The sequence below is a fragment of the Dendropsophus ebraccatus genome, chromosome 1 (assembly GCF_027789765.1).
Source record: "Dendropsophus ebraccatus isolate aDenEbr1 chromosome 1, aDenEbr1.pat, whole genome shotgun sequence".
Taxonomy (NCBI): domain Eukaryota; kingdom Metazoa; phylum Chordata; class Amphibia; order Anura; family Hylidae; genus Dendropsophus; species Dendropsophus ebraccatus.
The window spans coordinates 20,058,961-20,076,889 of record NC_091454.1 but is presented as its reverse complement, the minus strand read 5'-3'; the positions used below and the strand labels follow the sequence as shown (position 1 = coordinate 20,076,889).

Genomic DNA, 17,929 nt, shown 5'->3' with positions numbered 1-17,929 from the left:
CTATGAAGAGATCCTATGATGCAACCTAGTTGGAGGACCCCGTTACAGTTTTTATATTGGAGTCCAAGAGCATTAAGTTATCCCTATAGACCTGATGTATTGAACACGAAAAAAGTTTTCTATATGAGTAAATGAAAGCGTATGACAAACAAACTAGATGTTATACAATCAATTCCAATAAAATTGATGGCCTCCATTGATATCAATTTATTTTTACATAATAATAGTTATAAGAGTAAAAAACAAACAAAAAAAAAAAGTAGTGTGAACATAAACTAAGATTCTGGTAAAGTGATGCAGTTTTAACATTTTACAATCTCCTATGTAAACCCCTATTCAGCAGTATGAGGCCGCCTTTATTGTCCCGGTCCTTTCCCTTGGGCGAAAGGATTCTGCTTTACATTCCATGGATGTCTGTATTGTTAAGTTGCCTGTTTATAGAGCTGTGATGTATGCCTTTCTGGTCAATGCCCGGCCTACAACTTATGATGGGACATTGTTGCCCATTACAAATGCGCACAGCTTCTATTCAGCTCATCTATCTTGCTGGCTTCCAATGGAGCCTTTACTTTACGGCCTAAAACACTGAGCCATTCTCACACTTGGGAGCTATTTGTTTGGGTACTCTGGGCAAGTTTACCCTCCAGTGAAATGTTTAAGGGCTACGAAGTGGTGACCTACAGTGCAAACATTATAAAATACAAGAAAGAAAAAAAAAGCCCCGCAAAGAGGCCGGCCTGACCTGAAAAGACGAAGTTTAACCTTTCATTCTACGATCTGTATTTAACTACCTTAATGGGTTTTGAAAAGGACTAAAGTTGCGTACCATGTGTGAGAGGGTAAAGGAAGAGCAAGTGGGTTGATGTAAAAGTAGCAAACATAATGTGTAAAAAAATAACATAATAGAATGCTAAAATAATAATACAACTAAAATGTAAAAAAAATATATATATATAAAGATCAACATAATGTATAAAATAAATATAATATAATGCTCAAATAGTAATAATAATAATACAACCAAAATGTAAAAAATATTTAAAAGATCAATATGATATATAAAAAGAACATAATATAATGCTCAAATAATAATAATACAACAAAAAATGTAAAAAATACATGAAGATCAACATGATATATATAAATAACATAATATAAAGCTCAAATAATAATATTAAAATAATAATTGAACTAAAACTTGAACTAAAAATATATAAAGATCAACATAATATATAAAAACATACTAACATAACATACTAACATAATATAATGCTAAAATAATAATACAACTATAATGTAAAAAATATATAAAGATCAACTTAATTTGAATATAGATATATATTATAGGCATATAAAAAAATATATTAAAAAAATAGAAATAATTATCAAAGCTTGTGCAAAGTTTGAGCCCCTAAACATAGTCTGACCTAGGACAGGTAGAAACAGAAACTTTAAAGTACACTTAAAGGGACAGTTTCAATAATACAATATTTTCTTTAAAGGCCGTGTTCGCCTCAACAACCAATTCTTCCTATAGTCCCAATACATTGGAAAATTAAACCTGGAGCCATATTGCCAACAGGTTCTGACACAAAATAATATTGTTGGGCAGAGTTAGGCATTTCCATGGTAACAGACAACAAACAAATCCTGTGTAGTCGGATGCTACAGTCATAGGTTGGAATAACTCCACCTCTGTGTACCAGAATACGAAAACAAGCCAGAGAATGGAGTATTATTGGCAAGTCATTCGGAGTCCACCAAAGGAAATTTATGACTTTCTTAACTCTGAATGTACAGAACCTGAAATCATAGGAAGGTGATATCACTATCATCACTATGTAAAAAGCCAACTGACCACACCTGTAATCATGGACCAACTGTATCATTGGCTGCATAGCAGTTATTTAAAGGGGTAGTTATACAACTTTGCAATGTGTGTTATGTAAGTGAATGGCCCCCTTCCCCGTGTCCCCCCCCCCCCCCCCCACTCCCGGAAGTGTGGTGCATTATACTCACCGCATTACTGTTAATCCCCGGCCGCCATCTTGGGACAATGACGACATCTTCGGGAGACCGGCCGGACCACTCCAGCCATCCCTCATGTCGGCCCCCACTCAGCCACGTCAGTAACTGCTCAGCCGCACTACCCCTTTAATTTCCCTGCAGCACCATTACAGGAAAAACAGAGCATTACATGGTACTTACTAAAGTCAATGAGCTGTCCCCTTATTGAATTTCAGAATGAAATTTTAATATATTTATAAGTATTAGAAGGATAAATAGGTGATACATAGAGGTATCAGATAGATAGATAAATAAATAAATAAAGATAGATAGATAGATAGATAATAGATAGATAATAGATAGGAGATAGATAGATGATAGATAGATGATAGATAGATAGATAGATAGATAGGAGATAGATAGATAGAAGATAGATAGATAGATAAATAAATAAATAGATAGATAGATAGAAAGATAGAAGATAGATAGATAGATAGATAGATAGATAGGAGATAGATAGATAGGAGATAGATAATATATAGATGATTGATAGATAGATAATAGATAGATAGATAGATAGGAGATAGATAGATAGATAATAGATAGATAGATAGATAGATAATATATAGATGATTGATAGATAGATAGATAGATAATAGATAGATAGGAGATAGATAGATAGATAGATAGATAGATAGATAGATAGATAGATAGATAATAGATAGATAGGAGATAGATAGATAGATAGATAGATAGATAGATAGATAGATAGATAGATAGATAGATAGATAGGAGATAGGAGATAGATAGATAGATAGATAGGAGATAGATAGATAGATAGATAGATAAGAGATAGATAGATAGATAGATAGATAATAGATAGATAATAGATAGGAGATAGATAGATGATAGATAGATGATAGATAGATAGATAGATAGATAGATAGATAGATAGATAGATAGGAGATAGATAGAAGATAGATAGATAGATAGATAAATAAATAAATAGATAGATAGATAGAAAGATAGAAGATAGATAGATAGATAGATAGATAGATAGATAGGAGATAGATAGATAGGAGATAGATAATATATAGATGATTGATAGATAGATAATAGATAGATAGATAGATAGGAGATAGATAGATAGATAATAGATAGATAGATAGATAGATAGATAATATATAGATGATTGATAGATAGATAGATAGATAATAGATAGATAGGAGATAGATAGATAGATAGATAGATAGATAGGTAAAAGATAGATAATATATAGATGATTGATAGATAGATAGATAGATAGATAGATAGATAGATAGATAGATAATAGATAGATAGGAGATAGATAGATAGATAGATAGATAGATAGATAGATAGATAGATAGGAGATAGGAGATAGATAATATATAGATGATTGATAGATAGATAATAGATAGATAGATAGATAGATAGATAGATAAAAGATAGATAATATATAGATGATTGATAGATAGATAGATAGATAATAGATAGATAGGAGATAGATAGATAGATAATAGATAGGACATAGATAAATGATAGATAAATAGATAGATAGATAGATAGATAGATAGATAGGAGATAGATAGATAGATAGATAGGAGATAGATAATATATAGATGATTGATAGATAGATAATAGATAGATAGATAGATAGATAGATAGATAAAAGATAGATAATATATAGATGATTGATAGATAGATAGATAGATAGATAGATAGATAGATAGATAGATAATAGATAGATAGATAATAGATAGGACATAGATAAATGATAGATAAATAGATAGATAGATAGATAGATAGATAGATAGATAAATAGGAGATAGATAGATAGATAGAAGATAGATAGATAGATAGATAGATAGATAGATAGATAGATAGATAGGAGATAGATAGGAGATAGATAGACACTTGACACTTGAGGATGGTAACGTGAGGTTACCGAAACTTCGTGTCTTGTTTTGGAATGCTGCAATAAATCACTTACTTTTTTCACCGTTTAACCCTGTGAGTGCCGTGGATTATCTATTTGCTAGAAGATAGATAGAGATAGATAGATAGATAGATAGAAGATAGATAGGAGATAGATAGATAGATAGATATAGAGATAGATAGATAGGAGATAGATAGATAGATAGATAGATAGATAGATAGATAGATAGATAGATAGATAGATAGATAGATGATAGATATAGATAGATAGATAGAAGATAGATATAAATAAATAGATTTTAGATTTAATTCAATACATATAGAACATAGTAGCGGTATCTTTGGGCCTCTCCAGCTGTGATTTCATGGTGACTATCATTACACTTCCCCCCTCTAAGATTTTATTAGAAACCTGTCATGCGCTGCGCTCGGTGTCACCGATTGTTCTGGTTGGCTGTATATACACATAAGTCTTTAAAGGAATGCAAATGATAGCTCTTATTGCCTTCATTGTTTGACGCATTTGACATTTTTTCGCCAACTCATTTACATAAGTAAATACTAATGAGCTAACTAGCTGGGTGGTCCGCACAGCAAAATCCTTTCCTGAAGGGGGAAAAAAATACCCCATAACAATAGCCTTGACTCGATACTGTTGATGCTCAACTGTGGGGCAATACTACGCAGTCACGCAGCACTGAGAAAGTCACACAAAATCGATTTATTAAATAAATAAATGTACACAAATAAATACTATAAATGACTAATAATAATAAATAAATAATATAAATAAATAGTAATAAATGAGTACTATAAATAAATAACATAAATATAAAATAAATAAGGTTATGTTCACACAACGTCAAAAATGGAGAAAAGGCAGCAATTTTGATATTTAAAAAACCATGCATTTTTGCCGCGATTTAACTGAGTGCAATGGCAATGCATTGAAGTCAATGGGAAGACGAACGTCCAATGCACACAGTGTATTGAATAATAATTTTACCGCGGACGTCAAAATAATGAACATGATCATTATTTTCGGACGTCTTTTGCAAACAGCGGACGTTTTTTATTAGTTGTCCACACACCGTTTTTCCTTTGTCACCGTTCTATCTGCGTTTTTCCTATTAAACTCAATGGACTTTTCTATTAAGCCGCATCCAAAGGCCAATTAGTAACCAAACTAGAATAATGTACAAACACCAGTCATTGCACTAAGGGGAGGTCAGGCAGGTAAATGCCGTCTGTTAGTTTAGACTCAAAATGACGGACGTTATTTTAAACGGAGCTGAAAAGATGTTGTGTGAACATTGCCTAAATAATATATAATAATATAATATAAATAAAAAAGTAAATTTAAAAATATATAGATATTATAAATATAATAATATTATATAATATTATTAATATTATAAAATAAAATATGTATTATAAGTAAGTAAATATATATATTTATATATATTATATATAAAAAAGAAATATATATATATATATATATATATATATATGCACCAAACATTCAGCCTTGGACACCAAAGGAGATTGTCTCGCCCCTTGCTTAGTCCAATTCCTAGGTGAAAATACACTAAACGGTTAATTCCGATACTATGTTGTTGGCATTTTGCAGGTGCAATGCAGTCATACACATGGTCACTGACATATACTGTCACCACAGCTGCCAATGGAGCAGGAGAGAACAGCCAGCAGTTACCCTGTATGAGGAGTCCACACATGCCCCCATCCGTCACACACAGGATACCCGTCTATCCACACCGAGAGGAACATGGGTAAGTAGTGTGACAATATTTAAATGAAATGACATCACAAGTTATTATAAGAATTACAGCATGATTTTTTTTTTCGCCTTCCAGATACACAGGAAGTTACAATTATGGAACCTACAGCAACCAGAGTCCACATCCAATTGCATCTCAGTATACATCTCTACCACATGAATCTGGGATTACAACACCGCTTCATTATACAGCGTATCACAGGAGCCCCTCTCAGGTTGGTACTAGACATGATTACATACTGGACCACTTAGGTTTTTAGGGGGGGTTGACCAGGGGCGGATTAACTTTACCATAGGCCCGGGGCTCTTCAGTAAGCTACTGCTCTGCTACTGCTTTGGACAGAGGTGGCAGCAGAGAGCACTGCTTCCTGCAGGACATCCAGCAGCTGATAAGTACTGGAAGACTGGAGATTTTTAAAGTGAATGTACCATCAGGTGCATTCGCTTTAACACGACCTATGGATAGATCGGCACCGACGCAGGGAACCACGGGTACCAGACCGGGGCTGAAGCCCTGGAGGCGGGCTGGCCTGCCCCCAGTGGATGAAAAATCCCTTCCGCTCTATGACGCGGCTCTGTTAGAATCAATGGAGCCGCATCATAGAGGGGCAGGGGACTCCTCCCACTGGGGGCGGGCCAGCCCGCCTCCAGTGCTTCAGCCCCGGCCCGTTACCCGAGGATAGAATGGTGCCGTACACGGCAACCGGGCCGCAGTTCAAACAATGGACCGTGACATCGGCTTCCCTGTCCCGATCTATCTGCGGGTTGTGTTTAAGCGAATGTACCTGATAGTACATTCGCTTTAAATAGAAGTAAATCACAAATCTATATAACTTTCTGACACCAGATGATTTGAAAGAAAAAAAAATGTCAGAGTTCCCCTTTAAGTTTTCACTAAAAACTGTTAAGCACGCCATGTGAAAGACATACAGGACATACAGCAGCTGATAAGTACCGGAAGAATGTAGGTCTTTTTAGTACATGGCTGAAGTGTGTTCTGTAACTGGTTTGGTGGGATAACCCTTTTTTAGTGAGCCTATTGACCTTTGCCCCCTTATTCCTCTGGCAGTAAGGGGTTAACAGTCTTTGCTAGCTTAGAGCTTGTTGCCCCAGAAAAAAAAAATGGTAATTTCCTGTCAAGAATAGCACAACAAGCATCGCCTTCATCATCAACAAAGATCTCCGAGAACACAGAGCCTAAATATCGGCCCCATGAAACCGGATGTGCAGTGTGAGAGGTGACCGAGGCCGCAACATGCCAACATCTGTGCAGATGGCATGGACTGTGAGGACTGAATAGAGAGTTCACTGGAGAGACGCTCCGACGCATGCCAGCAACACGGTCTTAAAACATTGTCTTTCAATGGTCTCTTCACTAAAGCCAGAGGAAAAGCAAAGTAATGAGTCATTTTCAATTAGCTGACCCACCACGACCAAACTTTCCATCTTCCCGTCATAATAGCATTTATTATCCGCCACAGTCTGTATTATTTTTAGACTGTCGTTTTTTGTCCTTTAAACTTCTGACATTCGCAGCTGTGGCCCCCGAGAAGCTGGAAAAATAAAACATCTCTGTGCTGTTGTCTATTCTCCACAATCCGCCAACTTGTAGATGAGGACCAAGGCTCTTAAACCCCCCCACCAAAACAAGTGACATATTCACAATGCCAGATCCGGTGTGGAGGAAGTGTAAACCCTAAAAATATGAATAAATGTAAATACTTAAAAAAATTGTACATAAAATACAAAAAAAAATAGGGGAGATTTATCAAACATGGTGTAAAGTGAAACTGGCCCAGTTGCCCCTAGCAACCAATCAGATTCCTCCTTTCATTCCTCACAGACTCTTTGAAAGGTGGAATCTGATTGGTTGGTTGGTTTCACTTCACACCATGTTTGATAAATCTCCCCCAATGAATTTATTGTTCGGAAACGGCGGCTATAATTACATTAACCAAATCAGATACAGTGAGCCCCCCTATAGGTAGTTAGGATATAGCCAATGCACAATGAGGGGCTATTAAAGAGGTTGTCCGGGCAAAATCAACTTTTCCCCTATGCACAGAATAGGGGGAAAGTAAGACATCATGGGGGATCCGACCTCCGTATCAGGTCCCGGCTTCTGTGTTATGAATTGAGCCGCAGGTACGGCATGTGACCCGCAGGTACGGCATGTGAAGGGGTGGGGCCAACAGTTAGCCCACTTAGCACAATCTGCAGTTGATAAAAGATCCTTTTTTACTTGAACAAGCACCATGATGTATGATATAAAATAAGGTATGACAACTGCTAAATTTACCCTTTACTCCTGTGTAGAGAAGTCAGAATGCACTAGGGGTGACAGTGTCACTTTAAATACTCGTTACTCAAGTTTTTCATTGCTGGAGTGCTCAACTTGAGTAACGGACCCAATTGAAAGCAATGGGAGACTCGAGCATTTAACCTGGTTCCCCCTGCTTGGCAGGGTGCCTAGTGAACCTGCTATTTTTTTCATTCTATTTTTTTATATATATATCGTCCTTTAAAGGGATATTTATACAAAATACACAAAATTAGAACGAAAAAATTTAATAGGTATAACTGATGACCCAATGATCATTGAAGGGGTATGGCCACCTTTACCTGAGCACCACAAGGTGCTGGGTCGAGCATCAAGCTCAATTGAGCACCCCGATGAATGCTCGCCCAACCCTAGTTGCCTCCTGACTCTCTCCAAATAGAAAATGGATGGGGCATGTTTCAGTGTCCAATTCCTTTTTTCTCCATAGAGATAAGTCACCGCCAGGGTTGTCCACTCTCTGTTGAAAACACATGTATACCTGGTCTAACTGAGTATGCATGAGAATAGGGGAACTGGGCGGATAAGCTGTCGGCTTAGGCAAAGAGCTATTGAAAGTGTATAGGAACTTTAAGGGTTATGTGTAGTGTTGAGTGAACTTTGTGAAAGTGTCCAGGTATGGCAACTTCTCCGAACCCCAACGTTCTCCATCACGTGATCTTGTGGCAAAACTTAGGTACTACTAATTACCACGTTTACTTGAAGTACAGACTTTTGCGAGGGGCGTAAAAACGAATAACACCTCTGGTGGGACACCACACATTGATGCGGATTTACCATTGAAATAAATGAGATGCGTATCTGATCATTTGACATTTGATTACCGGTGGCTGAAGAAGTTGGATGCAGCCCTAGGGAGTTTTGAAAAACATGGATACAGTCTATGGTCTATGACTGTATCCATGTTTTCCAGGATTCCCTAGGGCTGCATCCAACTTCTTCAGTATTCAGATTTTGAATGATTGGACTCAAGCATGCTCGAATGGCGCTTATCTCTAACCTATAACCTTCAGCCAATGGGATTCCAATTAGAGGCCACATCTAATATTATTTTTCTCGATTTTTTGCAGTACCCATTCAACAGCCAGACCCGGATGGAACCGTGCCTCATGACTAGTACACCGAGACTCCATCCGAGCCAGGTGACTCCACGATGGCAAGAAGTGGCCTCCGGCAACTCTTGTTATTCCAGTCCAGCCATGCACTCTACCAGATATGGAAGCTCTACTGACATGTACACATCTCTGGCTACAAGACGTAACTCTGACTATGAACACATGCAACATTTTCCCGGCTTTGCCTACATAAATGGAGAAGCTAGCACGGGGTGGGCTAAGTAAAGACTGTGGATTGGAAAACGTTGGAACGTTTGGAACGTTGAAGACTTTTCTTCCCCGAGATTCTACGAAAGGGATTAACACATCGGGCACACCTTGTGAGGACGATGGACGTGTATGGAGGACAAAAAAAAAATTCTTGTAGCAAAAGAGAATTTATTGATACTGTAGAGCACTATGTGAGGCCAATCGGTGCCTTCTCTATGTTAATAATTCCCATTGGTTTGACCATGTGTGGTGCCAGTTCCAGACAGTATTGATTTGAGGTCTAACATTGTATTTATTTGCAATATACATAGTGCCCGTGACACAGCCGAGGCAGGTGCCGAAGGACTCCCAAAGGGCGAGTCAGAGGTATCCACACACATCTGCTTCTGGTGTCAGTAGCTCTTCTTCATCTTCATACGTCCATACTCTAGCGATCAGAAGGCACTTATAACAATATGCTTGGGATGCCTGAGATGAATGTCGGCCTTATTAGCCTAGCACCCATTACCATGGTGGTATAACCCTGACTTGCATCTAGTTTTGATCGATGTTTTTGCATCTTTCGGTAAAATGTTTGAAAAATACAGTAAAATATACAGAAAAGAATATATTGGTATAACGGTCTGTTTATGAGAATACACAATATACTGTATACAGTATATATACTTTAACACAATGGCATCTATGGGTCATATTTCCCCTAGCCCTATATCTGAATAGCTTGATCAAGGCAGAGTGACTTTTTGGTGCCCATTTTGTCCCTTAGCACTTGGGACACATGGAAACTATAACTATAGGTGGTAAACATGTAGACGCTCAACAGGCCCTGGTTATAGGCCTTCCTGGTGTTACATAGGTGAGCACCAGTACTGCATATGGTTTGGTCCTGGTGCCCAGGAGCCTTCAATGGCTGGTTCTATGTCTTCAATTGTAATGTCCCAAAAAAAACTGAGCATTTAATATGTTAACTACCTAGACACCTTTTGGTATTTGGCATGTCATGAACATCCTGAACCAACATGGGCCAATTTTCACTCTATTGTCAGACGAGGACAATGTAAATCAGACAATACGCCTCTGATGGCCATCAGCCATGATCCCTTCTTACACATGAACCTTCAGCTTGGCCGAGGGTTCGCGTGTTGTGAATTCTGAATAGCAAGAGGATGGGTAAGGTACTGCCGGATAACTCTAGTGACAGTTTATCTCTCTGAGAACAAAGCGATCAGGCAGGGCAGTTGAAATCCAACATGTCTTATCCATCTCTACCCTGACATTTTCTGGGAGGCCCCCATATAGCTCATCCCACTAAAATTAACAGGCAAAGACAACTTTTTTCTTATGTGTAAATGGATGGTAGACAGTTTTTGGATTTTGTGGAAATAATCAAAGTATAAAGGTGATACACCTGACGTACTATGCAAAAAAAAAGCATCAGACGTTGAATTTCAACATGTCAAATTATTTGGTTTTCATATGAGCAAAAAGCCACCATTAGAGATGTTTGGCAGCGGCTTGTTCCCTTCTTCCATGCATACTTGGTCGCGTATAGACGGGATCATTACTAATGTTGAGCGGGCTTGTCAGACTGTTCGAATTCGACTGTTCTCTGCTTGCTGTTTGATTCCCCACCGATGCAGAAGTTGTATGTTGCTCTAGGGAGTCCTGGAAAACATGGCTACAGCCATAGGCATCCAACTTCTGCAGCCTCAAGGAATCAAACGCCGAGCATTTGAATTCGGAGAACTTGCCAAAAAGTATGACAGGTCCGCTCAACACTAACCATCAAATACTAATGTCTTGCATGATCTTGGTCCAGTGCTCCCTCTGCTTTACATGTTGAAAGTCATTGGCATCTCTGTACATTGAATTGTTCAGGGTGATCATCGGGGCACCTCTGATGGGCAATCCAAAGTGGGGGTTGCATTGGGCCAGAACATGCTTTTCTTACTTCTTTCCTTCGTTTTTGTGTCTTTGCTGCCAGATTCCCATTATGGACACAAACCCGAACGATCAGCATTTGAATCCTATTGCCTAGAGAAGGTGGATGTGGCCCGAGGACTGCCTTTAAAACATGGATACAGCCATAGGTCGTAAAAAAAATGGTGCATTATAACAATCTGGTTAAACATTATCCTCCATTTACATCTATTGTAATTGACCGTGGCTTTCAAACTCTTCGTAACCTCACAGGTTAGGGACCAATGGCCTAAGAGATCAGACTTCCATAAACTTATAATGGTGATATGGCGGATGTAACCAGTTAGTCAGTCAACTCATGCGTGTCGTTGCCAGTATGAACTTCCCCTTTAATCTGCAGTATTATTACATACAAGGCATATAATGTCAACTTATAGAACGTTGAAGTTAGCTTTGGTAATTGTGAACACGACTGATGTTGGACAAGTGTACCCCCTCCCTGGACTTTAGGTGGGGGAGGGGGGGGGGAAAAGCATTTTGCCATAGGTATTGAATAAAAGGCACCATGTCACTTGGCACATAAGGCTAGTTCTGCCTCTGGGTGTGGATCTGCTATGTCTGGAACATAAGGCCCAAATCCTTTATTTATGGTCACTAATGGTCACATCCCTGACGTGTTTCTTTAAAAAAAGAATTATATTCCATGTCGAATGCCGATTTCAGAGCATCTCTGTGTTGTGTTGTTCCTCTGTAACTCCTTTTGAAAATATATGAATACATTTACATTTAGGGGGTTCTCCTTGTCTAGGACATCTAACATCTGTTGGGGACCCTCATTGATCTTGAAGCGAGCGGTTAAGTGCTTCACTCTCCGGCTCTTCGCTATCTTTGCCTCGATGCACAAAATGAGCTCCATTATAAGTCTTGAGACGGAATATAAAGACTGGTGGGATCAAAACTTTCGACTTGTCCAAAGTTTTTATAATGGCGGGGACACTTTAATCCCACGTTTCCAAGAGGAATAACAGAGGAACGAAAGAAAGAATCTAGAATTCAGTGTTTTATGGGCAATCTAGATAGTTACTACCCCAGAGATGTTTGTAAAGAGGATCATTCCCTTTCACAAACGTAACAGTGCCTTGAGAGAATGTGTTGGTGTCCACGTGGATTGTATTTCGTCTAATGGTAGCGTTGTAGACTTTGTTTCTCTAGTAGATGCATTAACAGGAATATATTTTACCGAACGCACAGAGGAAATGCAGCGGACTTATTACCCTATGGGTAAGACAATAATAAATGGTTTCTATAACGTCTCAGCAATTTGTAGATAATATATTGCTAGCAGCGAGTGTGATAACCGTGCACGTTGCAAATGGAAATATTCATATTATTTGTACAGCTGTAAAGCGAGTGTTCACACCAATAAACAGTTTTACTGGAAATGGACTATTCTACTGGTTTTCTTGTAATGTTTTGCATTGTCAGGTTGTGTTTGTGTTGTTTACTTAGGCTAGCTTCACACTGGTATATATTGTGGCTTAGATGTATCCAAATTAGAGATTCAAGACCCGGACTGCTATCTGTCAGTCCAGATCTAGCATCTTTAGCATAGCATTTGGAAGCATATGCAGGCCAAGGCCATGTTCAGACAGTTCTGTGATACGGCTGTGTAACAGAACTGCCTCTGTCTGAGATATTCAACCTGGCCTGTACTGCAGTACCGAACGGGTTAACATCACTTCTTTTTAGTTGAAATACGGGCACATTCGGTTGTGCCCGCACTCCAATAAGCCGTAGCAGATAATGTGAAGTACGGCCGGAGTTGCACTTTACATTGTCTGCACAGGCTATTTCATGCGGCCGCTGTTCAATAAATAGTGGCTGCACAAAATAAACTGGTGAGTTTTCTGTGCAGCCGCATGAAATTCCAGCAGGAGTGTATACAGTGTATATACACTCCAGCCAAGATTCCATAAGGGTTAATGTGATCGGCCGCTATGATTAATCAACGGCCATTGTTGCAAACACATTGCTTGAACGTGGCCTTAGACCAGGTTCACACTATGTAAAAACAACGTCCGTATTTCATAACAATGGCCGTAGTGTAAACAATGGCTGTTATTTCACAAATAACGGACGCTGTTATGAAATACGGATGTTGTTTTTACATAGTTTGGAACAGGCCTAAATACGATTGTGTGAAGTCAGCCTGAGCATGTCTCCATCCTTGTATATCCTTTGTATCCATAGGGCTCTCACTTTAAAAAACGTCTGACACGTCGCAGAGCCCAGATCGGTTGGGGTCTGGGCTCATAGAATAAGCTTGGAGAAATGGGCGGCTGGCTACTTCTCTTCTGTGGACAAGATCAAGATGGTCCCATAGATACCGGGAGTCCATCATATGACAAAGAGAAAGAATGTGCTCAGTACCCCCTTCTCCTGGCTGGTTCTAAAAATTGAACGGGGTCTAAACATGTCTATAACGTAAACATTTTAGAAGAGCGCAATTCGAGCACACTCAGGTCCGCGTGCTCACCATTTAAATACCGGTGGCCGCAGAAGTTGGATGCAGCCCTAAGGAGTCATAGGCTGCATCCATGTTTTCCAGGACTCCTGAGGGCTGCATCCAAGAATTTCTGCAGCCACCGGTATTCAAATTCCGAATGATAGAGTTGCGCTCATCTCTAATAAACACCTAAAGTGCCCTATGTTCTTAGCATGTCCATTTACATATACTATACAATAAAAACCTACAAACAGGAGAAATGCTGGACAATCAAATCTTTAAAAAAATTACAATCTCTATTCCAATACACAAATACATAATACAAAAGAAAAGCACCTAAAAATAAAAAGAAGGAAATCACCAATAGGTGTAAGGACACGTGCATATAAAATGTATATATGTGTATACTGGTCCTTCACCACTAAGGTATGTCCACAGCCAGGGCAGTTTCTAGGTCATTTTAGCTACAGGGCAAATGTGAAAAAAGCCCCCCCCCCCCCCCCCCAAAAAAAAAAAAAGGTTCGGATACATATACATTTTGTAAACATCCCTATTTCCAAATAATACAATTTAGCAAATAATACTCTGAAAGGCAAATAATGTGCCAATAAGATAAATTATAAATAAAATAAATACACTTTAGGCTTCGAACAGCAGCAATACAGGAGAACACAGGTTTCAAATAGTAGTAATTCAGGAGCACACAGGGGTCTATATACTACTTGGGGAGTGACAGGGGGTCTATATACTACTGGGGGAGTAACAGGGGGGCTATATACTACCGGGGGAGTCACAGGGGGACTATAAACTACTGGGGGAGCGCACAGAGGTCTATATACTACTGGGGGAGTAACAGGGGATCTATATACTACTGGGGGAGTAACAGGGGGGCTATATACTACCGGGGGAGAAACAGGGGGACTATATACTACTGGGGGAGCGCACAGGGGTCTATATACTACTGGGGGAGTAACAGGGGTCTATATACTACTAATGGAAGTAACGGGGCTATATACTACTGGGGGAGTAACAGGGGGTCTATATACTACTGGGAGAGTAACGGGGGCTATATATTACTTGGGAAGCGCAACACGTTTACTACTGATGTTCAGCTCAGACCTTCACCTGACAATAGACCCCAGTAAGTGGCTCCTCACTAAAAGTTGTTGAATACCCCTGCCATAGATTGTGAACTACAACTCCTAGCATGCCCTGACAGCTATATACCTTCAGTAACTGCTGGGAGTTATAGATCTCCCTACAACGTCCTTTTTTATTTTCATTTAATTGGGAGAACTACAACTCCCAGCATTTCCTAAAGGTTTCTAGCTGCTAGGGCATGAAGGGAGTTGTAGTTCCCAATCTATGGGGTTGGGTGTTACATAGTTCTGGAAAATTCATTTACATGATTAAAAAATGTAACACCCAACCCCATAGATTGGGAACTGCAACTCCTAGCATGCCCTGACAGCTATATACCTTCAGGAACTGCTGGGAGTTATAGTTCTCCCTACAAAATACATCTATTTTTATTTTGTTGGGAGAACTACCCCTCCCAGCAGTTCCTGAAGGTTTATAAATGACAGTGTCAGGGCATGCTGGGAGGTGTAGTTCACAATTTTTCATTATAATCCAGGAGGCCAGCAACTTCACCCCACAGCACCCTCCGCGGCACACCTGATCGCCGCAACCCCCCCCCCCTTTAGTGCTTTCGGCTGAGGGCGGCGATCACATGTGCCGGGGGGCGGCGCTGCGGCAATCAGGTGTCCCGGGAGGGGCGGATATCACATGTGCCAGGGGGCGGCGCTGCGGCAATCAGGTGTCCCGGGAGGGGCGGATATCACATGTGCTCGGGGGCGGCGCTGCGGCGACAGGTGTGCGGGTTGTCGGCGATCACAAGTTCCTGAGGGCGACGCTGCGCCGATCAGGTGTCCCAGGAGGGGCGGCGATCAGATGTCAGTGCGGGTTACTGCGCCCTCCTCCCTGTCAGCGCCCCGGGCGGCCGCCCGGCGCGCACGGTGGTAGAAACGGCCCTGTCCACAGCTGAGCATGAGACCAAAATAGACAACGCAAGTGGAGATAAAGGGGTCTATTCCACAGAGCGATAATTGGCCGAATCAGTCTAATTCGGCCGATTATTGCTCCGTGGAATAGACACATTGATCAGCCGATGATCGTGTCATCGGCTGATCGTTTATTTAGGTTCAAACCTAAAATCATCGGGCACCGACCGTGCATCACTGCGGCGGGGGACCGACGATTTCACAAGCACCATGCATTCCCTAAACATGTTGCAGGTCTTCTCCTGCACTTCTTCTTCCTCCCGGTCCCGGGCAGCAGCAGCTTCGGTGTGGCCTGTCTTAGCTGACAGACCGCTCAGCCAATCACTGGCCAGGACCACCGCAGCCAGTGATTGGGTGAGCGGTCTGTCAGCTCAGACAGGCTGCACCGAAGATGCTGCTGCACACGGGACCGGGAAGAAGAAGGAGCGCAGGAGAAGACCTGGAACATGTTTAGGTAAAGTATGGTGTTTTAGCGAGGGCTGCAGGGACATAGTTACCGATGTCCCTGCAGCCCTTGTTTTAAAGATTATTGGGTCGTGAAATAGGCCCAGTAAACGAGCGCCGATCTAGCAGATCAGAGCTCATTTACATTATTGATCGGCCCCCATCAGCCCGTGGAATAGGACCCTAATGCTGCGTTTACACGGAACGATTATCGTGCCAATTTGCACGATAACGATCGAATTTGAACGATAATCGTACGTGTAAACACTGCGAACGATCAAGCGACGAGCGAGAAATCGTTCTTTTTGATCTTTCAACATGTTCTCAAATCGCCGTTGATCGTTCGCAAAAAATTTGCAAATCGTTCCGTGTAAACAGTCGTTCACCAATTTACCCCTATTGGTAAAACGATCGCAAAACGAATTTTCTGTACGATACATCGTTCCATATAAACGCTGATCGTTATAAAAAACACATCGTTCATTCGAAATCGTTAATTGTAAGATCGGGTGAATTATCGTTCCGTGTAAATGCAGCATAAATCGCAAATTAACATGTCAATTCTTTGGGTAAATGGCAGAGTGCTCGTAAGACATCCTGGTGAATCAATGAGACAGTCAGAAATTCCGTGCTGATTCCTAGTGTGAACATACCCTAAGAGTCAATGGGACTGAACCAGGCACAGCATCTACCAAAAGTATGGAACTATACCTGGTAAAGAATGTAAGGGGGGGGGGAGGGCAGCAAAGCAGCCTCTTCAATCAGCTGATCAATGAGGGTGCAGACAGTTGGACCTGATACTGATGGTCAGCAGTTTTAAAGGCCTGCAAAATCCCTTTAAGTATGTAGTGATGTGCAATACAGCCCTATTCATTCAGAGAAGCTGGACCTACAGCCTATCCTAGCAATATGCCATGATATTTGGAGGCTGGAATACCCCTTTAAACCTTAAAATGAATCTGTCACCTGTTCCCAATGGGGGGGATTTCTCAAACATGGTGTAAAGTGAAACTGGCTCAGTTGTCCCTAGCAACCAATCAGATTCCACCTTTCATTCCTCACAGACTCTTTGGAAAATGAAAGGGGGAATCTGATTGGTTGCTAGGGGCAACTGAGCCAGTTTCACTTTACACCATGTTTTCATAAATCTCCCCCAATATTCCATAAAATTTGGAGGATATAACACCCCTTTAAGTGTTAAAGGGTTTGAATTTTGCATTCAGGTTCCAATTCAAATCCATTATATTCAGCTGCACCAAATCATGATGGTGCAGACAAGACAGACAGGTAAGGATTTTGCTAGAGGGGATCCAATATGAAATTTTGAATAAAAATGTTTTTAATAACATGTTATTTAAATCTAGAACTAATTTATGTAACTACACTGCTATAATTGAACCATTTTTTCCACAAAAAAACTATCAGACCTCCAAAAACATGGCGGCCCCACTAATCGCCGACAAAACAGCCTCATTTGTTTTCCCTGACGCTCAAGCTTGACGCATGCGCGTTCCTAACCCAAACACTGAAACTAACGCGAGAGTTTACGCCCAGCAGGATAGGCTGCGCTGC

The 17,929-nt window shown here is 40.3% G+C and overlaps 1 protein-coding gene across 2 annotated transcripts in view; it reads left to right on the top strand.

The window, feature by feature from the left end:
- Window positions 1-11,415, top strand: part of RFX4 (regulatory factor X4) — a 37,801-nt gene extending 26,386 nt beyond the window's left edge. Inside the window, exons 16-18 of one of the 2 annotated variants that reach the window (XM_069968662.1) lie at window positions 5,642-5,753; window positions 5,838-5,976; window positions 9,170-11,415. In XM_069968662.1, the coding sequence (XP_069824763.1) occupies window positions 5,642-5,753; window positions 5,838-5,976; window positions 9,170-9,439 (521 nt within the window). In that variant the 3' untranslated portion in view covers window positions 9,440-11,415. Of the gene's footprint in view, window positions 1-5,593; window positions 5,754-5,837; window positions 5,977-9,169 lie in introns of both variants that reach the window. The other variant, XM_069968653.1, reaches the window with a different exon arrangement.
- Window positions 11,416-17,929: the final 6,514 nt, after the last annotated feature.